Here is a 22,486-nt window from a genome sequence, read left to right on the forward strand (position 1 = left end):
TGCGGGTACGAAGAGCGCAGACGGTGAGAGCAAGGGGCCGCGCTGATAGGTCCTCCTCTCGGGCTTAGGGAGCGGGAGCAACAGGTGGAGCCCGCTGTACTTCCTCTGAAGGGGCTCTGTTCTAGCTCATGTATGGGAATGTAAGTTCTTGTATTCTTGCTTTGGTTTTAGTGCAGTGGCTGTTTACGTACTGGCTGTATGCCTGGAGCCTCGCAAAAGTTTTAGCATTTAATTTACAACTCAACCAGCCTGTATTGGCGGTGTTGTTTTCCCTAGGTTTTCATGCCTCGCCTGTTGCTCACTGATGGTTGGGGAAGGTCGGGCTGCCTCCAATAATCAAGCTAAACTGGGTCCTTTGTTATATGCAGAGAAATCAACTTCACGGTAGTTACTCTGTTTTTCGAGGTGGGGATCACCAGACCATCTGGGAAACCTTTCCCATACACTGTCTCTACGTCCGGTGACTTTGGGAAGTCCTAAAGGACAACGGGGGAATTCACCAAGCTTAGGTCGAGTGAGCCTCCCCACCACCCCGGAGCCACCATGGGACACAGCTCAACTCATTTCTTGGAGGAACTTGCCAGTGTGTCCCCAAGAGCCTGGGTGGCATAGTCTGCGCCCACCTGGCGCCTGAAGTCCACGGGGACTGCACTTCCTGTGCTCCGGACTTCCTCATAGGTACTTTTCCATCTGGCTGTTCATTTGTATCCTTTAATATCCTTTGTAATAAATCAGTAATGGTGAGTTAAGTGCTTTCGTGAGATCTGTGAGCCTTTTGGCAAATTATCAAACCGAAGGAAGAGGTCATGTAACTGAACGCAAGTCTGTGTGCCTGACGAACAGTGAGGCCAAACAATACCAAAACGTCATTTTGGAGCAGAGAAAGGTATATTGCAGGGCCCTGCAAGGAGACGGGTGACTCATGCCTTAAAAACCCAGAACTCCCCAAGCTTTTCAGCAAAGCCCTTTTATAGGAAACGTGAGGGAGGGGCGTGGTTAGTGTTTGCAAACTTCTTGGTATCGCATCCTTTGTTCTTGAGGTCAGGTCACGGTCACCATGTTCCTGTAAACCTCCACCAAACAAATGTTATTCTCTGTTCTGACAAGGAAGGGCAAGGTCCCAAGGCACAACTTTCACCTTCCGAGGTCCAGGCAGTGCTTAAGAGGAGGGGGTCTCTGTGCAGACAGGCTACCCTGCCCGGGAGCCTTAGTCCAGCACCCAGTCTGGGTTCTCCCGCGAGTGCCCAGGCCCTGCTAAGGAGGCAGATCTCAGCTGGTGGCGCCCTCTGGGCCAGGTCCCCAAACCCTGCCCAGCCGTCATCACTGAGGGACCCAGGCACCCAGAACCCCAAGGGTTCGACCAAAACAACCCACAAAACCTGTTCTGCTTAAGTTACCTGGAGTGACTTCTGTTATCTGCAGCCAAACCCTGACTAACAGGTGCATGGAACACACACACACACACACACACACACACACACAGAGTTTTCTCTTTTAAAAATTATTTTTAGTATTAGCAGATTGAACACATTTTCAAATATTTATTGGCCATGTATAATTCTTTTTTTAGGAACCACCTCTTCTAGTCTGAGTTCCTTTTTAAAGACAGTTCTTTTGAAAAATTGTTTCATAAGAACTTTCTTTACATTGGGGATTCTAATGATGCAAAGGGTATCATGTTTTTCTTTCCGCCCTCAGTAGATTACATGTCTCTTACCCTTGTTTGTGGTGTTTTTAATGTCACATGTGGTCTGATGGTACCAGTCTCTCCTGTTCCATAGGTTGTCTTTCTATCTGTCTTCCAGTGACAGGAAATTCACAGAAACCAATAGGCCTGTTTCTCCAGGAGGGGGATGCCTCTCATGCCTTGAATTCCGCCAGGAAAGTAGATTGGATACCAAGTGACGAGGAAGAATGTTGTAGTTTATTCTTATGACAGGGCCAAAAGTCAGCTCATCACACGAGATGAACTGTGCCGAAGCACAGCAGTAGAGGGCTGCCGCTCGCTCAGGCAAAACAGCGCCGTCTGTCCTGCTGTGGTAACTGTTATTAAAGCATTATCTAGGTTTACACTTTAAGACTTGTTTTCTTAACATTTCAGAAGTGCCAAAGCAGCAACCTATGTTTTTATTAATTATAGAAGCAATAATTGGCTTTCGTGAGCACCTGCCGTGCTTCGTCCTTGAGCGCAAAAGCAGCACAGGGTTCCCGCCATTATTCTGATTATACTGAAGCAGCACAAGGACATTTCCTCGCGTTCCCACCACTCTGATTATACTGAGGACATCTCATGGATCAGTGCCCAAAGCACTCAGTGCTTCTTCGCAGGCCCCCGGTTTGCCGGGGGGGGGGGGGGGGGGGGCTCAAAGCAATCAGGACTGTTTGCAGTTCTGGCTTATTCGCCAGCCCCCAGTTTGCTGGTGGGGGGGGGGGCTCATGGGTCACGTCTCCTTTCCATGTCCTCAGTTGTTCCACTACATTTCCCCCTTTTTGTTTTGTAATTTTTGTAGCATCAAGGAGAACACGGCAGCTTGTTGCGATGTTGCATGGCGGGTAGCTTTCATTCGTCGTTGGACTACAATTAAACATATGATTATTATTATAATAAGCATTAGCAGTCCTGCAGTAGAAGCTGTTGTGGCTCTAATACCCATGACAGCTGCAATCAACATTCCTACAAATCTTTTACGTCTTGTTAACGCATCAGCTAAATATTGCAAAACAGCCATAGGAAGAGATTCTTGCCATTCCCTTCCAAGATTGACAGGAAGCCAAAGACCTGTCCAAGCTCATAAGATATACAAACTTTTAGTAGATATGTTAAAAGATATACTAGAGTTAATACAGGTATACAGAGAGCAATTTTTACACATTATAATACCTTGAGTCTCATTCCATACAGCTGGTCCCTTTAACAATATATAAGGTAATTTCATACAGCTACGAGTATACCGAGTAACATCTTTATGAAAAATCAAACTATGATTTTCAGATTTATTAACCATATGCCCTACCCAGGCATTAATCTTTCTCAGAGCTGCCATAAGCTTCCACAAGTCCTTTTGGATAGGATATCCATTTAAATGAGGACCAGGAGGAGAAAACCCTCCAGCATGCCATACTATGGTATCATTAATAGTATCGCTATAAATAGTGTTGTCCTCTTTATGCCAGTATAAATTCTTCAAACCCTTTTTTCCTCGGGCGGAGCCAAAAGGGCTCCAATCAATGACACTTCCCCAAGAAGTATTAACAAGAACCCGAGCCATTTCTCCTCGGCATCGAGTCCAATGGACCCAATCCGATAATTGATCCACGAGAGGCACCTGGCATGGAGGCAAATAAGGTGCGGAAACATTTTCATTAAGAGTGGAATTAGAACTTTTAAAACTATAAGCACTCAAAAGATATAACCCATGATATCTGCTTTCATTTTTGACAATACTTAACCATGCCTGATAATTCATTTTAAGGCAATGATCTCCCTTTCCCATACAAATAGGAGGTCCATTAACACCCACCGTGTAATTCTCTATTACACTTCCTTCTTCTTCCGGCTTCAAAGGGCCTCTGTCATCAAAAGGACCAGGCAACCATCCAGACTCATTTACGTATACAAAAATTGGGGCATCCCACCAGGTAACCCCCATATTAAGAGGAGGGTTAGGAATATAAGTCCAATAAGTATGGTTAGTACAATTTATCTCATTGGCTGATATGCTTATTACCTGTGCAGACAATATTGCCAACATAGCTACAAAAAGATTGGTGCTAGTGAGGGGTTTACCCTGCGAAATGACAAGATTTTCAGCAGTGCCTGCAAACTTTTTCACTTGCCCCCAGGTCAATGAAGGTGCCTTCTTTGTTCGATCCAATGGCACACGGAATGCTCTCTTGCTCAAATCCGTCTCCGCAAATCCCTTCGTCATTCCCGTCACATCAAGGCTACGCTTAGTTGCCATCCCGAAGCTTTATCTTCTTAGCCGGCACCCAATAGGATTCAGCTCCTGCAGAAACAAAAGCATATCCTCGGCCCCAACGAAGAACCTCGCCAGGTTCCCAAGTGTTAGTATTTTTATTTAATATAAAAACAGGCTGTCTAAGTTCTTGTGTACTTATTTTTGTCCAATGTCTGTCAGCTGCACTAAGATCATGTTCTCCATGATTCAAAAAATTAAGAGTAAATAAAGCAAGACTTTGTACCTCATCTCCCTCTTTTTGTTTTATAAGCATTTCTTTCAAAGTGCGGTTTTGTCGTTCAATAACCGCTTGTCCTGTACTGTTTCCTGGGATACCTGTAACGTGCCTTATATTATGTGTGGCAAAAAAAGTCTGACATTTTTGAGAATGATATGCAGAAGCATTAACAGTTTTTATGCTGTCGGGAATTCCCATAACAGCAAAAGCTTCTAATAAATGAGTTATTACAGCATCAGCTTTTTCAGAAGATAATGGAGTTGCCCATGAGAAATGAGAGTAGGTATCTACAGAATGATGAATGTATTTTAACTTTCCAGAACCAGGATATTGAGTTACATCCATTTGCCAGATAGCATTAGCAGATAAGCCTTTAGGGTTAACTCCAATATTCAAACAAGGTTGATTAATAGCAGCACATTGCGGGCATGTACGGAGAATAGTTTTTGTTTGTTTCTAAGTAAGATTAAATTTATTTTTCAATCCTCTGGCATTAGTATGATGTCTATGATGTTCTGCTGTAGCTAATTGTACGGTACCCACTAAAGTATCAATAAAATCATTTCCATCTACCAATGGACCGGGTAAATGAGTGTGAGCACGAATATGAGTAATATAAAGTGGTGCAGTACGTAGTCTAATTGTATGTTGTATTTGCAAAAATAAAGAATGCAGCTCTGATCCATTATCTGGGATAAAAGCGTTCTCAATATTTTTAACTGTAAATTCCACATACTGAGAGTCTGTAATTATATTAAGAGCCATTGGATAATCTTGTAACAATAGTATTACAGCAAATAGTTCTGCTTTTTGAACTGAAACATATGGAGATTGTAACACCTTTTGATCATGACTGTTAGCATATCCTGCTCTTCCCGTTTTATTGGCATCAGTAAAAAAAAGTTGGTCTTATAACAGGATCTAATTGAACTATTTTTGTCAAAATCCAATTAGTCTTTTTCAAAAACTGTAAACGTTTATCAGAAGGATAATGATTATGTATTTTACCTGTATAATGGGCACAGGCAATTTGCCAGTTATCCTCTGGTTGAAAAAGAGTTTGTATTTCTTTGTTTGAAAAAGGGACTGTAAGTTCATGTGGGTCCTGACCACATAGTTTGCCTTAATCGTAACCTACCTTTAATAATAATATCAGCTATTTTTTGTACATAAGATTGTAATTTCTTTTGAGCTTTATGAGCTAAAAATATCCATTCTATGAGATTATCTTGTTGTTGTAGTAAACCAGTAGGAGAATGAGGAGTATGAAATACAATAAGTCGTAAATGATCGAGAGATTCAATCCGATCCAATTGTGCATCATGTATATGTTTTTCTATCCATTTAAGTTCTTGTTCAGCCTGGGGAGAAAGTTCACGGTGACTATTTCAAGGTCTTTTATCTAGGTATGCTTTTGAAGACATATTAATTTCTCAACATGTTTTCAGTAGCATAACCAGACAAAAGTCCCCAAACATAATTAGAATGCATTCCATACGCATTAATGGCTTCTTTTAGCATTTTTAAAAATTTTTATATCATGATGGTTATACTCAACATTTACATATCCATTTGGAAATTGATCGTTAGCAGGTATAGCTTGTCTAACAATAGGGAAAGCAAAAAATGATTCAGAATATTGCTTTTCTTGTTTATTCATCTCTTCTTCCAACAAGTCTATTAGATTCAGGTTTTAGAGGAAAGCGAAACTGACGAGAGGCTCCAACAGGATAAGCTGCTAATTCTAAAGGAGGAGCCGAAGGAATAGTAGGACATGGCTCCTGATATGAAGGAGTGGTAGCATTGCTTTTATTTTCTTCCAATTTAGTCATCAAATTTTTTAACTTTGAAAGTATATCAGAAATCTCATTCTGTTGAGAAAGTGGCATCTCATTTTGTTTGCTAGTCTGCTCCTAACCTTTATCATCATCAGAAAAAGCCCCTTCATCACTGGAATCTGAAAAATCCTCTCCTGTCTCAGACACAAGGGGAGGAGGAGGCGGAGGAAGGTCCTCTATAGGAGACTCACTGAGCAGCCGGGCTGTGAGGAGGCCTCGGCGCGGGGGGAGAAAAGTAGCAGAGTGATCGGGAGCAGAATTCGGTCGCTGAGGACGCGCCCCATTGTCACTTTCCGTTTCAGACTGTAATGGTTCCAGGGCAAGGGAAATTAATTTACAAAGAGACCAAACACGGACAGATATAGGGTCTCTATGTTGATGAGCTCTTCTTAAGGCTCGCATAACCTGTTTCCAAACTTTTAAATTCAACTGGTTATGACCAGTAGGTCGAAACCAGTAACAATGTTTACGAACCAGCGCAAACAATTCATCAAAAGATTCTGGTTTCACTTTCACTCCTGAACTCCGTAATAACTGTTTCAGGAGTCTAATGTATTGAAATTCTACTGAATGGGAATTCCCCATTACAGTTACTCTACTGTTGCCGAAGGTTTCGCTTACTCTGAGCGGACCAATTTCCCCTTCGGTCCCGCGATCACGCGATTACTTACCTTCAAGTCCCTGTTCGGGCGCCAAGTGTTGTAGTTTATTCTTATGACAGGGCCGAAAGTAAGCTCATCACACGAGATGAATTGTGCCAAAGCACAGCAGTAGAGGGCTGCCGCTCGCTCAGGCAAAACAGCGCCGTCTGTCCTGCTGTGGTAACTGTTATTAAAGCATTATCTAGGTTTACACTTTAAGACTTGTTTTCTTAACATTTCAGAAGTGCCAACGCAGCAACCTATGTTTTTATTAATTATAGAAGCAATAATTGGCTTTCGTGAGCACCTGCCGTGCTTCGTCCTTGAGCGCAAAAGCAGCACAGGGTTCCCGCCATTATTCTGATTATACTGAAGCAGCACAAGGACATTTCCTCGCGTTCCCACCACTCTGATTATACTGAGGACATCTCATGGATCAGTGCCCAAAGCACTCAGTGCTTCTTCGCAGGCCCCCGGTTTGCCGGGGTGGGGGTGGGGGCTCAAAGCAATCAGGACTGTTTGCAGTTCTGGCTTATTCGCCAGCCCCCAGTTTGCTGGTGGGGGGGGGGGGGCTCATGGGTCACATCTCCTTTCCATGTCCTCAGTTGTTCCACTACAGAAGAGGGGCTCCTGCAACCTTGCTCTGAAAACCTCTCCCCTCTGTGTCCCATGGACAGTGTCACCCAGCATCCCAGGGAAAACTGGAGCAGTTTTTGCTGAGCTGTTTGGGGCTGTTGTCCTAAAGCTAAGCAGGGGTGGGGGTGGGGAACAGACAGGTCATAGGTCTGGTCCCTCATGTCCTTGTCTTGCATGAGGGACAAAGCCTCATTTCCCAGGACATTCAAGCATATTCCAAGCAGAGCCCTCTTCCAGCCCCGATTCTGCCCCTTCTTTCACTTCCTGCTCCTCCTTTTCGCCCCAGCTTCACACTGAGATTCTCACTTCCCCCTTTTTTCTCTGTATTCATTCTTTCATTCAAAACACATTTACTGGGACTTCCCTGGCGGTCCACTGGTTAGGACTTCGCCTTCCAATGCAGGGAGTGCGGGTTTGATCCCTGGTCGGGGAGATAAGATCCCACATGCCTGGCGGTCAGAAAACCAAATCATAAAACAAGAAATATTGTAATAAATTCATTAAAGACTTTGAAAATGGTCCACATCAAAAAAAATCTTAAAAAAAAATATTTACTGAGCTCCTGACCCAGGGGAATAAGACAGACAAATCTACGCTTTTCATGAGACTTAATCCACTAGGGGTAAGGAACAGAAAGAAGTAAATGTAATAATAAAAATAAAAAATAAAATAAATAAAATAAATAAATAAAATAAAAATAAATAAATAAAATAATAAAAATAAAAAATAAAACCCATACTACCTCCTTGGTTATTACAGATATGAGATTAGGGAACAAATCTGGAAGCAGAGTCCTTTTGCTCTCTCCCCTCCCCCACCTCCTACGCCCCTGCCTACCCTGGGAGGTCACTGTCTGGGAAGGAAGAGCAGTGTCAGAAGTTGTGCAGGTAGTGAGGCTGCCGAGGACACCAGCTGGGTGTTAAAGTCCCCTACTATGATTGTGTAACTGTCAATTTCCCCTTTTATGGCTGTTAGCATTTGCCTTATGTATTGAGTTGCCCCTATGTTGGGTGCATAAATATTTACAACTGTTATATCTTCGTCTTGGATTGATCCCTCGGTCATTATGTAGTGTTCTTCTTTGTCTCTTGGAAGAGTCTTTATTTTAAAGTCTATTTTGTCTGATATGAAAATTGCTACTACAGCTTTCTTTTGATTTCCATTTTCATGGAATATCTTTTTCCATCCCCTCCATGCTGCATGACGTCTAAGCCCAAAAGTCCAAGGAGGAAGTGAGTCTATCTCTTCCCAGGTTTGGTGCCAGGTAGAACTCACCTTGGCATGCTAATGCAAGGATGAGGCCTGCGTGGGTGAGTCATTCTGCGGGAGCATTATTTTCCCTCTCAAAATCCCTTCTTGGATATGTGAGAAATCCATAGTCCTCCTTTTTTTAAAACTCCACTGCAATTCTTGTGAACTTTATTTTGTATGAGATCATCCTTCCCCTGCCTGCCATGATTTACAAATTTATAGCCCAAAACATTTTACCTTGGCTGACAAATGGCACAGAGCCCTAATCTCATATCTGTAATAACCAAGGAGGCAGTACGGGCTGATGGTTAACAGCATGATCTCTGACCAGTGCGTGTGTTGGAATCCTTAGTTGTGACCTTTGGCAAGTGAATTACCCTTGACGTGCCTTAGTTTGGACGCACATAGGCACTCACAAAATAGGTGCTATTATTACATTTACTTCCCTGCTTCCATCCAGGGCAGCTGTCACTGTGACCAGAGGTGAGTGTGCTGGGAAGGGGCTTGAGCCCACCTTTACCAGGAGACTTTGGGTACCTCCAGTCTTGTATCAACCCAGGTCACTCTGAAGCCCTAAGACTTAGGCTGGCCGGGCAGTGGGTGGGGCAGAGATGGATAACCAAGGAGGCAGTATGGGCAGAGATGGAAGTGCCCACAGGCTCCTATAGGACAGAGGGCAAGGCTGGGGCAACAGAGAGGTGCCCCGGCCCTCCCCCCACCAGTCCATCATAAATCAGGCAGAACACTTCCGATTTTCATACTCTGTTTCTCAGAAAGATAGTGGTGTCCTTGGCTCTGCACCTGGTGTTCCTGCACTGCCTCCAAGATGTCAGCTAAAGCCATAGAGAGCGGGGATGGAGATGCCACTGACCTCAGCCCGCTGGAATATCCCTCTGATGGTGAGTGCTCTAGGGAAGCTCCAGAGGGCGGGGTGGCCCAGAGCTTGGGGTGCCTGAACGAGGGCAGAGGGGGTCTTCTAGGTTCTGGCCTGGACCTGCCACCGGGTGCACTGTGCCCCGTCAGGTCTCTAACCTCGTGGGCCTCAGACTCCTGCTCTGTGAAGTCTGGAACCTGCCAGCTCCGCGTTGGTGCTGGGTCTCCCTCTCTCTGTCTTTTCCTTGGGTTCACCTCCAAGCATCTTTGTCGCCTCTTAGCACAGCTGCCGTTGAGGTCCCCTCCCAACATCAGAGTTCTTGGGAGTTTCGGGAGATGGTCGAGGGCGCCGTGTGGGGCCTCTGGTCCCTCAGCTGCCCACCCCGCTGGGAGCTCCCCCTCCTCTTTTTTTTTTTTTTTCCAGAGGAGGACGAACCTTCCCAGTCATCCGACCAGGCCTCTGATGGTTCTCCCGGGAAGCCACAACAGGGGCCACCCCAAGGGCCAGATGGATCTGCCTCTGACCCCAGAGACCCACCCAAGGCTGGAGGCAGCAATTTTGCCCATTACGCAGGTAACTGATCCCTGAGCATCAATCCACGGGCCCTCACCCAACTCCCCACTGCTCAGTTCAGCCTTCTGAGTTGTCAGTGTCAGGCCCACGTTCCTGATAGAATCTCTCTGACACTCACATTGTCAGAAAAAGGGCACAGTGTACATGAGAGATGAAATCAATGATGCTCTAGAATCAGAGGACCCACACTTCAGGACTTGGCTCTGCCTCTGACTTGCTGAGTGACCCAGAACCAGTCACTTGCCCTCTCTGGGCCTTGAATGGTTTGCTTTTAATAGCAGGGTAGGATGAGGTCCCTCTTAGGGCTTTCCCAGAGCCAGGTCATATTCTGTTAGGAGGGACGGAGTTGCCGCTCAGGTTCCTGGGCAGCTGGCAGGCGCAGGCTCAGGCACGGCTCCTTGCCAGTTAAGTCCACTGGCCGTGCCCGACCTTTTGGCCCCATAGCTCCCAAGGCGGGTGAGTACCATTTCTCCATTTCCGCCCCTCCCGTGACGCCCCAGGGCCTGGTTGCTAAAGTCCACCCAGGACATACCTTCGCAGAGTAATGTGTCGTGTAAGGGTGGGGCTAGCCCGGGCCAGGGCAGCAAAAGACACCAGCTTTTTGGTTTTTTGGTGGGGGGCGGGGAGGGCCGGTGGAATACACATAGCATTAAATTTACCAACATAACCATTTGTCAGCGTGCGGTTCAGTAGTGTTGACTATATTTGCATTACCGTGCGACCAACCTCCGGAACTGTCTTCACCTGCCCAAAGTGAAACTCTGTACACATTAAACATTAACTACTCATATCCTCCTGCCCCCAGCTCCTGGCAACCACAGTTCCTTCTGGCTCTATAAATACAACTAATCTAATCTAATATCCATGGAGGTGGTATCATACAGTGTTTGCCTTTTGGTGACTAGTTTATTGTACTTAGCATAAGGTTCCCAAGGTTCACCTATATGCCAGAACTTGCTTTGTAAGGCTGAATGATATTCTGTTGTGTGTATATGTCACATGGTGATCATCCATCCGTTGATGAACACCTGGGTTGCTTCCGCCTCTTGGCAATTGTGATCAATGCTGCTGTGAACACGGGGGTGCAAATATCTCTTCAAGACCCTGCTTTCAATTTCTTTGAATATATATCCAGAAATGGGATTGCTGGACCATATGGTTTTCTATTTTTAATATTCTCAGGAACTGCCATACATTTTCCATAGAGGTGATGGTGACTAGGGTGGCAGTGGTGGAGTCAGAGACAGATTGGAGTCATGCAGCCACAAGCCAAGGATTGTTGGCAACCCCTAGACAATGATGCTAGAAAGAGGCAAGGAAGGATCCTCCCCTAGAGCTTTCAGAGAGAGCCTGGCCCTGCCTACACCTTGATTTTGGACTTCTGACCTCCAGAACTGTGAGGGACCATGAGAGAATCAACACAGTTTGTGGTAACTGGTTACAGCAGCCTCAGGGAACTAACATGGGCAGACCTCATTTTATTGTACTTTGCACATACTGCGTGTTTTACAAGTTGAAGGTTTGTGGCAACCTAGCACTGGCAGATATTGGCTCACATTTTTAGCAATAAAGTATTTTTAAATTAAGGTATACTCCTTGTCTTTTTAAACAAAAGGCTATTGCACATTTAGTAGACTACAGTATAATATAAACGTAACTTTTTTTTTTTTTTTTTTTGCGGTACGCAAAAACAGTGAGGCCTCTCACTGCTGTGGCCTCTCCCGTTGCGGAGCGCAGCCTCCGGACGCGCAGGCTCACGGGCCTAGCCGCTCCGCAGCATGTGCTATCTTCCCAGACCGGGGCACGAATCCATGTCCCCTGCATCGGCAGGCGGACTCTCAACCACTGCACCACCAGGGAAGCCCCCAGACATAACTTTTATATGCAGTGGAAACCAAAAACTGCACGTGATGTTCGCTTTCTTGTGGTGGTCTGGAACCGAACCCTCAGTATCTCCAAGGACAGAGATTGAAAATCCCATTGTGGTTGAAGGCTGTATTAGAGTCAGAGTCTGTACAAGGAGGAGGTGGGAGTCTCTAGGGGTGTGTGGACATTGGTAATAGAGAGGGGGCAGTTTTTGTTAGTGACAGGGTCTAGGGGCAGCTTTCTGCGGTGATGAGCTTGCCCTCTGCGTGATCCAGTATGGTAGCCACTAGCCACATGTGACTATCGAGTCCCTGAAATGTGGGCCGTGGGACTGAGGAACTGAGTTTTAAATTTTATTTCATTTTAATTAAGATTTAAATAGCACACATGGCTAGTGGTTCCTATAATGGGCAGCGTGGGCCTAGTGTATGACCTTGGGTGCGTGTGGCATAGAGTTGAAGATCCTTGGAAGTGAGGCGTGAGAACTTCAAGGCCAGTTTGTTGGAAATATCATCTGTGCAGAAACGGAAACCCTCAAGACAGGTCAGGGGTACTGATGGAGGGAGAGGTGATGGTGAGCCATGAGCTGCAGCCTTCAAGAAATCACTGGAGGTCTGAGGCTGATTTCGTACCTTCTCTCCCTTGCCTGGGACCAAGGCTCCTCTTCGTGGGGAGCTGGCTGAGCTCACTCCTGCAACTCCTGAAATCTCCGGAACTCCTGGTCCCAGCTGCCCCAGCACCCCAGTCCCTGCCCCTGTCAGATGTCCCTGCCAGCCCCAAGAGCTCTCAGCAATTCGACATGGTCCAGGCATGCTCTGCCCCGTGGTGCCAGGGGCTCCAGCCACAAGGCAGGACACACAGAGGAAGCAGAGTGACTTCTCTCTCTCTTTTTTTTTTTTTTTTTGAATTTTTGAATTCTATTTTATTTTATTTTTTTATACAGCACGTTCTTCTTAGTTCTCCATTTTATACATATTAGTGTATACATGTCAATCCCAGTTGCCCAATTCATCCCACCAGCACACCCCCCACCACTTTCCCCCCTTGTTCTCTACACCTGTGTCTCTATTTCTGCCCTGTAAACTGGTTTTTCGAGGTTCCACATATATGCGTGAATATACAATATTTGTTTTTCTCTTTCTGACTTACTTCAGTCTGTACGATAGACTCTAGATCCATCCACATCACTACAAATGACCCAATTTCGTTCCTTTTTATGGCTGAGTAATATTCCATTGTATATATGTACCACATCTTCTTTATCCATTCATCTGCTGATGGGTATTTAGGTTGCTTCCATGTCTTGCCTATTGTAAATAGTGCTGCAGTGAACATTGGGGTGCATGTGTCTTTTTGAATTATGGTTTTCTGTGGGTATATGCCGAGTAGTGGGATTGCTGGGTCGTGTGGTAATTCTATTCTTAGTTTTTTAAGGAGCCTCCATACTGTTCTCCATAGTGGCTGTATCAGTTTACATTCCCACCAACAGTGCAAGAGAGTTCTCTTTTCTCCACACCCTCTCCAGCATTTGTTGTTTGTAGATTTTCTGATGATGCCCATTCTGACCGGCGTAAGGTGATACCTCATTGTAGTTTTGATTTGCATTTCTCTAATAATTAGTGATGCTGAGCAGCTTTTCATGTGCTTCTTGGCCATCTGTATGTCTTCTTTGGAGAAATGTCCATTTAGGTCTTCTGCCCATTTTTGGATTGGGTTGTTTGTTTTTTTAATATTGAGCTGCATGAGCTGTTTATATATTTTGGAGATTAATCCTTTGTCCGTTGATTCATTTGCAAATATTTTCTCCCATTCTGAGGGTTGTCTTTTTGTCTTGTTTGTAGTTTCCTTTGCTGTGCAAAAGCTTTTAATTTTCATTAGGTCCTATTAGTTTATTTTTGTTTTTATTTCCATTACTCTAGAAGGTGGATCAAAAAAGATCTTGCTGTGATTTATGTCATAGAGTGTTCTTCCTATGTCTCCTCTAAGAGTTTTATAGTGTCTGGTCTTACATTTAGGTCTCTAATCCATTTTGAGTTTATTTTTGTGTATGGTGTTAGGGAGTGTTCTAATTTCATTCTTTTACATGTAGCTGTCCAGTTTTCCCAGCACCACTTATTGAAGAGACTGTCTTTCCTCCATTGTATATCCTTGCCTCCTTTGTCATAGATTAGTTGACCATAGGTGTGTGGGTTTATCTCTGGGCTTTCTGTCCTGTTCCACTGATCTATATTTCTGTTTTTGTGCCAGTACCATATTGTCCTGATTACTGTAGCTTTGTAGTATAGTCTGAAGTCAGGGAGTCTGATTCCTCCAGCTCTGTTTTTTTCCCCTCAAGACTGCTTTGGCTATTCGGGGTCTTTTGTGTCTCCTACAAATTTTAAGGATTTTTCTTCTAGTTCTGTAAATAATGCCACTGGTAATTTGACAGGGATTGCATTGAATCTGTAGATTGCTTTGGGTAGTATAGTCATTTTCACAATATTGATTCTTCCAATCCAAGAGCATGGTATATCTCTCCCTCTGTTTGTGTCATCTTTGATTTCTTTCATCAGTGTCTTATAGTTTTCTGAGTACAGGTCTTTTACCTCCTTAGGTAGGTTTATTCCTAGGTATTTTATTCTTTTTGTTGAAATGGTGAATGGGATTGTTTCCTTAATTTCTCTTTCTGATCTTTCATTGTTAGTGTATAGGAATGCAAGAGATTTCTGTGCATTAATTTTGTATCCTGCAACTTTGCCAAATTCATTGATTAGCTGTAGTAGTTTTCTGGTAGCATCTTTAGGATTCTCTATGTATAGTGTCATGTCATCTGAAAACAGTAACAGTTTTACTTCTCCTTTTCCAATTTGGATTGCTTTTATTTCTTTTTCTTCTCTGATTGCCATGGCTAGGACTTCCAAAACTGTGTTGAATAATAGTGGTGAGAGTGGACATCCTTTTCTTGTTCCTGATCCTAGAGGAAATGCTTTCAGTTTTTCACCATTGAGAATGATGTTTGCTGTGGGTTTGTCATATATAGCCTTTATTATGTTGAGGTAGGTTCCCTCTATGCCCACTTTCTGGAGAGTTTTTATCATAAATGGGTGTTGAATTTTGTCAAAAGCTTTTTCTGCATCTATTGAGATCATCATATGGTTTTTCTTCTTCAATTTGTTAATATGGTGTATCACATTGATTGATTTGGATATATTGAAGAATCCTTGCATCCCTGGGATACATCCCACTTGATCATGGTGTATGATCCTTTTAATGTGTTCTTGGATTCTGTTTGCTAGTATTTGTTGAGGATTTTTGCATCTCTATTCATCAGTGATATTGGTCTGTAATTTTCTTTTTTTGTAGTATCTTTGTCTGGTTTTGGTATCAGGGTGATGGTGGCCTCAGAGAATAAGTTTGGGAGTGTTCCTTCCTCTGCAATATTTTGGAAGAGTTTGAGAAGGATGGGTATTAGCTCTTCTCTAAATGTTTAATAGAATTCATCTGTGAAGCCGTCTGATCCTGGACTTTTGTTTGTTGGAAGATTTTTAATCACCGTTTCAATTTCATTACTTGTGATTGGTCTGTCCATATTTTCTGTTTCTTCCTGGTTCACTCTTGGAAGGTTATACCTAAGAATTTGTCCATTTCTTCCAGGTTGTCCATTTTATTGGCATAGAGTTGCTCCTAGTAGTCTCTTAGCATGCTTTGTATTTCTGTGGTGTCCGTTGTAACTTCTCCTTTTTCATCTCTAATTTCATTGATTTGAGTCCTCTCCCTCTTTTTCTTGATGAGTCTGGCTAACGGTTTATCAATTTTGTTTATCTTCTCAAAGAACCAGCTTTTAGTTTTATTGATCTTTGCTATTATTTTCTCTGTTTCTATTTCATTTATTTCTGCTCTGATCTTTATGATTTCTTTACTTCTACTAACTTTGGGTTTTGTTTGTTCTTCTTTCTCTAGTTCCGTTAGGTGTAAGGTTAGATTGTTTATTTGATATTTTTCTTGTTTCTTGAGGTAGGCTTGTATTTCTATTAACTTCCCTCTTAGAACTGCTTTTGCTACATCCCTTAGGTTTTGGATCATCGCATTTTCATTGTAATTTGTCTCTAGGTATTTTTGAATTTCCTCTTTGATTTCTTCACTGATCTCTTGGTGAAGAGATTTAGTAACGTATTGTTTAGCCTCCATGTGTTTGTGTTTCTTACGTTTCCTTTTCCTGTAATTGATTTCTAATCTTATAGCATTGTGGTTGGAAGAGATGCTTGATATGATTTCAGTTTTCTTAAATTTACCAAGGCTTGATTTGTGACCCAAGATGGGATCTATCCTGGAGAATGTTCCATGTGCACTTGAGAAGAAAGTGTAATCTGCTGTTTTTGGATGGAATGTCCTATAAATATCAATTAAATCTATCTGGTCTATTGTATCATTTAAAGCTTGTGTTTCCTTATTAATTTTCATTTTGGATGATCTGTCCATTGGTGTAAGTGAGGTGTTAAAGTCTCCCACTATTATTGTGTTACTGTCGATTTCCTGTGTTATAGCTGTTAGCAGTTGCCTTATGAATTGAGGTGTTCCTGTGTTGTGTGCACGTATATTTATAATTGTTATATCTTCTTCTTGGACTGATCCCTTGATCATTATGTAGTGTCCTTCCTTGTCTCTTGTAACATTCTTTATTTTAAAGAGTATTTTATCTGATATGAGTATTGCTACTCCAGCTTTCTTTTGCTTTCCATTTGCATGGAATATTTTTTTCCATCCCCTCACTTTCAGTCTGTATGTGTCCCTAGGTCTGAAGTGGGTCTCTTGTAGACAGGATATATGTGGGTCTTATTTTTGTATCCATTCAGCGAGCCTGTGTCTTTTGGTTGGAGCATTTAATCCATTTACATTTAAGGTAATTATTGCTATGTATGTTTCTATTACCATTTTCTTAGTTGTTTTGGGTTTGTTTTTGTAGGTCTTTTCCTTCTCTTGTGTTTCCCACTTAGAGAAGTTCCTTTAGCATTTGTTGTATAGCTGGTTTGGTGGTGCTGAATTCTCTTAGCTTTTGCTTGTCTGTAAAGCTTTTGATTTCTCCATCGAATCTGAATGAGATCTTTGCCAGGCAGAGTAATCTTGGTTGTAGGTTCTTCCCTTTCATCACTTTAAGTATATCATGCCACTCCCTTCTGGGTTGTAGAGTTTCTGCTGAGAAATAAGCTGCTAACCTTATGGGAGTTCCCTTGTATGTTATTTGTTGTTCTTCCCTCGCTGCTTTCAATAACTTTTCTTTGTCTTTAATTTTTGCCAATTTGATTACTATGTGTCTCGGCGTGTTTCTCCTTGCGTTTATCCTGTATTGGACTCTCTGTGCTTCCTGAACTTGCATGGCTATTTCCTTTCCCATGTTAGGGAGGTTTTCAACTATAATCTCTTTGAATATTTTCTTGGGTCCTTTCTCTCTCTCTTCTCCTTCTGGGACCCCTGTAATGCGAATGTTGTCATGTTTAATGTTGTCCCAGAGGTCTCTTAGGCTGTCTTCATTTCTTTTCATTCTTTTTTCTTTATTCTGTTCCACAGCAGTGAATTCCACCATTCTGTCTTCCAGGTCACTTATCCGTTCTTCTGCCTCAGTTATTCTGCTATTGATTCCTTCTAGTGTAGTTTTCATCTCAGTTACTGTATTGTTCATCTCTGTTTGTTTGTTCTTTAATTCTTCTAAGTCTTTGATAAACACTTCTTGCATCTGCTCGATCTTTGCCTCCATTGTTTTTCCGAGGTCCTGGATCATCTTCACTATCATTATTCTGAATTCTTTTTCTGGAAGGTTGCCTATCTCCACTTCATTTAGTTGTTTTTCTGGGGTTTTATCTTGTTCCTTCATCTGGTACATAGCCCTCTGCCTTTGCATCTTGTCTATCTTTCTGTGAATGTGGTTTTCGTTCCACAGGCTGCAGGATTGTAGTTCTTCTTGCTTCTGCTGTCTGCCCTCTGGTGGATGAGGCTATCTAAGAGGCTTGTGCAAGGTTCCTGATGGGAGGGACTGGTGGTGGGTAGAGCTGGGTGTTGCTCTGGTGGGCAGGGCTCAGTAAAACTTTATTCTGCTTGTCGGCTGATGGGTGGGGCTTGGTTCCCTCCCTGTTGGTTGTTTGGCCTGAGGCGACCCAAAACTGGAGCCTGCCCGGGCTCTTTGGTGGGGCTAATGGTAGACTCTGGGAGGGCTCACGCCAAGGAGTACTTCCCAGAACTTCTGCTGCCAGTGTCCTTGTCCCTTGGTGAGCCAAAGCCACCGCTTGCCTCTGCAGGAGACTCTCCAACAGTAGCAGGTAGGTCTGGTTCAGTCTCCCCTGGGGTCACTGCTCCTTCCCCTGGGTCCCGATATGCACACTACTTTGTGTGTGCCCTGCAAAAGTGAAGTCTCTGGGACTTCCCTGGTGGTGCAGCAGTTAAGAATCCGCCTGCCAGTGCAGGGGACACGGGTTCTATCCCTGGTCCGGGAAGATCCCACATGCCGCGGAGCACCCAAGCCCGTGTGCCACAACTACTGAGCCTGCACTCTGGAGCCTGTGAGCCACAACTACTGAGCCTGCGTGCCACAACTACTGAAGCCCGCGCCTAGAGCCCACGCCCTACAACAAGAGAAGCCACCGCAATGAGAAGCCTGCGCACTGCAATGAAGAGTAGCCCCCGCTCGCCACAACTAGAGAAAGCCTGCCTGCAGCAACGAAGACCCAACGCAGCCAAAAATAACTAACTAGATAAATTTATAAAAAAGGAAAAAAGAGCGAAGTCTCTGTTTCCCCCAGTCCTGTCAAAGTCCTGCAATGAAATCCCGCCAGCCTTCAGAGTGATTCTCTAGGAATTCCTCCTCCCGTTGCCGGACCCCCAGGTTGGGAAGCCTGACGTGGGGTTCAGAACCTTCACTCCAGAGGGCGGACTTCTGTGGTACAATTGTTCTCCAGTTTGTGAGTCACCCACCCAGCAGTTATGGGATTTGAGTTTATTGTGATTGCACCTCTCCTACCGTCTCGTTGCACCTTCTCCTTTGTCTTTGGATGTGGGGCACCTTTTTTGGTGAGTTCCAGTGTCTTCCTGGCAATGACTGTCAGGAAGCAGGGTCCCTTCTGGTGGGGGAATTAGAGATGCTTCCTGCAGAAAGTGACAAGTAGGCTGAGCCCTGCAGGACGGGGGGCTTTCACTCCAACTGTAGCCTGAGAAGGGTATAGGGTGTCTGGAAGAGGGAAAGACCAGAAAAGTCAAATTTATTCCATCGCAAATGAAAATAGCATGCTTTTCTTGATTTTGTTTTGTTTTGAGAAAATGGTACCAAATGTATTGACTTCACAGAGCAGCATGAAACCTTTTCAAGGCAGGTGCCCCTCGCCATCTGGAGCATAACAGAGCTCCAGACTCTCGTCCATCCACCTCTGCATTCTCAGAAAATCAGACTTCTCAGGAAAAGCAGGAAGAGGCCAGGCAGGGGCTGCTCTCTTCTCTGATCCCAACTCCAGGGAACCCCTCCCACTGTGGCAGCAGCGGGGGTGCAGGGGGAGGCCAGTGCCATGCACTCATGGGGGTGCTTTTTGTCTCCAGGTAAGGCCTCTTTAGCTGTGATTGGAGGAGGTGAGTCTCTTTGGGAAGAAACTCAAGCCCTCATCTGACCCTGGGACCACCTGGCCTTGACCAAGCCCAAGATTGCCTTGAGCCCCAGGATATAGGTGGGTAAGGGTGCAGTGGGCAGGGGACAGAGTTGGAACACTCGAGGTGACAGGAACCTTGCCAAGAAGGAACCGAAGCAAAGCCATTCAAAGCACCCAGGTCCAATCTCAGCTTCTCCCAAGTGCAAACCGTGTGACCCAGGCAGGTTGTTACATCTGTCTCAACCCATGATTCCTCCCCAGAAAGCAGGGCCAGTGGTACCTCCAGAGGGTTGTAAGGGATGTGTAAGCTGAGCTGTAGGGATTCCTCAGACTGCTTTACAAACCCTCTAGCTTATCCTGTGAGCCCAGAGGTTTCCAGCTGTGCCCCTGGCCCGCATCTCCTAACACGGTGGCCAGAATTCAAGAAAATGAAAACATTTCTGTCACACCAGCCACAGTCTCAGATGCTCATTGGCTACAGGCGGCCAGCGTGTTGGACAGCGCAGATTCGGAACGTCTCCTGGTTGCAGAAAGTTCTACGGCTGCACTCTCTGGAGATGTAGGGGACCCCTGGGGGGGACACCCACAGGCAGCTGCAGGGCAGAGGGCAGAAGCCGCCACCCCAGCACCTCTTCAGAAGAGCAGCTCTGTCCTTATTCTGTGGGCCCTGTGATGGGGGAAAGACGCTATTTTCCCTGCCAAAAGGGGGCGCTTGAAGACCACTGCTCCTTTAATCTTATTTCACACAAGGGCGGTTGAGGCGCAGGGAGGATAGGTGAGCCTTCCAGGACCACAGCAAAACAGAGAAATGCACAGGCCTGGGATCCAGCTTCTTGGCAGGGCCCCGTGCACTCGTGTCCACTTCTACAGCCTTCCTTTGCCTCAGGCCCCGTGGCTCTCACGAGAGCGACGTGGACCCCTCACTTCATCCCCCTCAGGAAGGTATCAGGGAGAACTGGGGAGTCTGTCCCCTGTGGCCAACCCTAAAGCTCCTCTCCCACTACAGCCGTGGCCGTGGGGGCTGTGCCCGTGGTGCTGGGCGCCGCGGGCTTCACCGGGGCAGGAATCGCAGCCTCCTCCTTAGCGGCCAAGATGATGTCAGCGGCCGCCATGGCCAATGGGGGCGGAGTTGCCGCCGGCAGCCTGGTGGCCACTCTCCAGTCCGTGGGTAAGTGTCCGGGCGGGAGGAAGCGGGGAGGGTGTGACACACCAGCACAGGATTCAGCCCAGCGGCTAAGCCGGAGGGAGGGCCTGTCTGCTTCCTCCAGCTTCGTGGGCATCAATGTCCCTGGTCCTTTGACTCTCCCTCACTGTCCCCTCTTCTGGTTGGGGGTGGGTTTGGGGGCGTGCAGCGCAGCAGGTGCGCGTTCCCCATCAGCCCTACAAACCGGCGTAGGGCCCTCCCCTCGCTGGGCCCAGCCTCGTGCTGGGGAGGGAGAGGCAGAGACCCTGTGCCATTTCTCAGAGGGTCTGTCCTGTCGCTGGTGGAGTCACCACCAGAGTGCGTGTCTCCTCTTCGGGCAGCCACGGGCAGCAGCCCCTCCCCAAAGCAGACCTCCTGGGGTTTCAGGAAGTAGAGGAGGGAACAGGACTGGGATGTCTGGGTCTTGGGCCTCCTGTGGGTCCTGGGTTCTCTGACCTCCCCAGTCTTGCCGGGAGCTGCCGGGGCTGCCTGTCCCCTTGTGCTCTAACCCCCTCCTCTCTCCCAGGGGCAGCCGGACTTTCCACGTCATCCAACATCATCCTGGGCTCGGCTGGGTCAGCTCTTGGGGCCTGGCTGTGGGGTGGAAAAAAGAAAGCCCCTTCCTCTCCTCCACAAGGATCCAGTACTGAAGCAGAGAGGGGCTCCCGGGCTGGAGATGACCCTCCAGGGCCTCAGGATGTCAGTCCCCCAAATGACAAGTCCTCTGCCTCCTAAAATCCTTCAAAGAAGCATAGGAAATAAAGAAGAGATGCCGTGACCTTCACGAGTGTCTGCACTGCATTCTTGTCTACCAGGCAGGGCGCAGCGCATCTGCAGAGCCATGGCTTCAGGGTTGGGGGCAGCAGGAAGTCTGTAAGAATGGGCACTGATGTCTGCGACAGGAAGCCAGGTCTGCGGCAGTCCTGCCACCCAGCTGTGATCCTGGGAAGGTCATGTCTCCCCTTTGAGCCTCAGTTTGCTGCTCTTTGGATGGGATCGTGGATCACATGTCTTCAAAGATGTCAGCCAGAGGCAGCAATATAGGATGGCTTGGCCCTGGGGTCAGTTTGAGCCATTGACCCTCAGTTATGAAACACTTTATCCTCGGGGATTATTGACCCCTCCCCTCCCCACCCAGGACTCTGGGTCTGACTGTATCTTGAGTCTAGGAACTCAGCAACACTTGTCTGCTGGCCTGGTGGCCTTTGGAGCTCTTCAGGTAGGTAGAGAATTTGCATTTCTCCAGAGAGCTCTGTCCCGGTTGGTGTAGAGCTCAGGGTCCTTAGGTTCCAAGGGAGACTGGCCAGAACCTGCAAGGACAGACAGGCCTCCCTCCCCTGGTGGGGCTCCCAAGAGGCTTGTCAATGCAGAATACTCATCTGTCTCCTAAGGCCCACTGGCTGCCTGGCCCTGGGTCAGGTGGCAGGCACTCTATGTGTGTTGACCTGGCCTCTGCCACCTGCCTGTCTGCCCATGCAGATAACCCATACCGTTTCTGGCAGCCCTGCTTCCACTTTAGACTTGAGTCTCAGATCTCGTCCTGTTGGCTCCAGGACCCCAGCCCAGGTCCCCACTCTGGCCTTCACCCCCGTCTTCCTTCACTGCCCCTCCTCCACCAGGCTGTCTCCCTCAGATGCTGCCCCAGTTCACTCATACAGCTCCCAGCTAGCCTCAAGGGCTCCCAGAACACAGACAAGCTCAAGACGCACAGGTCAGTTCCACATCTTCAGAAAGTCTGCTCCTGTGGGTAAGACAGGCAGGGGTGGGCAGGGGCGGCTCCTTCCTGCCGCCCCTACCCTCGGGGGGCGGGGGGCTCAGCGAGT

General features: G+C 46.1%; 1 protein-coding gene and 1 long non-coding RNA gene across 8 annotated transcripts; one reads left to right on the forward strand and one right to left on the reverse strand.

Annotated features, from left to right (window-relative positions):
* The first annotated feature begins 1 nt into the window (after nt 1).
* LOC116748508 (interferon alpha-inducible protein 27-like protein 2) lies at nt 2-21,447 on the forward strand. 6 transcript variants are annotated; one of them, XM_032621633.1, is made up of 6 exons: nt 2-140; nt 9,337-9,462; nt 9,861-10,010; nt 19,434-19,463; nt 20,487-20,648; nt 21,190-21,447. In XM_032621633.1, the coding sequence occupies exons 2-6, from the start codon at nt 9,390-9,392 to the stop codon at nt 21,396-21,398; spliced, it is 624 nt and encodes a 207-aa protein (XP_032477524.1). In that variant the 5' UTR covers nt 2-140; nt 9,337-9,389; the 3' UTR covers nt 21,399-21,447. The 6 variants fall into 6 exon arrangements, with proteins under 6 accessions (XP_032477524.1, XP_032477530.1, XP_032477527.1 ...); XM_032621636.1 differs by having other exon boundaries at nt 3-140; nt 9,341-9,462; XM_032621637.1 differs by lacking the exon at nt 2-140 and adding an exon at nt 660-678.
* Nucleotides 730-8,250, reverse strand: LOC116748509. 2 transcript variants are annotated; one of them, XR_004348308.1, is made up of 3 exons: nt 6,707-8,250; nt 3,729-4,007; nt 730-2,575 (listed from the first exon to the last, which is right to left on the reverse strand). It is a non-coding gene; the product is annotated as an uncharacterized LOC116748509 (long non-coding RNA). The 2 variants fall into 2 exon arrangements; XR_004348309.1 differs by having other exon boundaries at nt 3,522-4,007.
* Nucleotides 21,448-22,486: the final 1,039 nt, after the last annotated feature.

The sequence above is a fragment of the Phocoena sinus genome, chromosome 2 (genome assembly GCF_008692025.1).
Source record: "Phocoena sinus isolate mPhoSin1 chromosome 2, mPhoSin1.pri, whole genome shotgun sequence".
Taxonomy (NCBI): Eukaryota; Metazoa; Chordata; class Mammalia; order Artiodactyla; family Phocoenidae; genus Phocoena; species Phocoena sinus.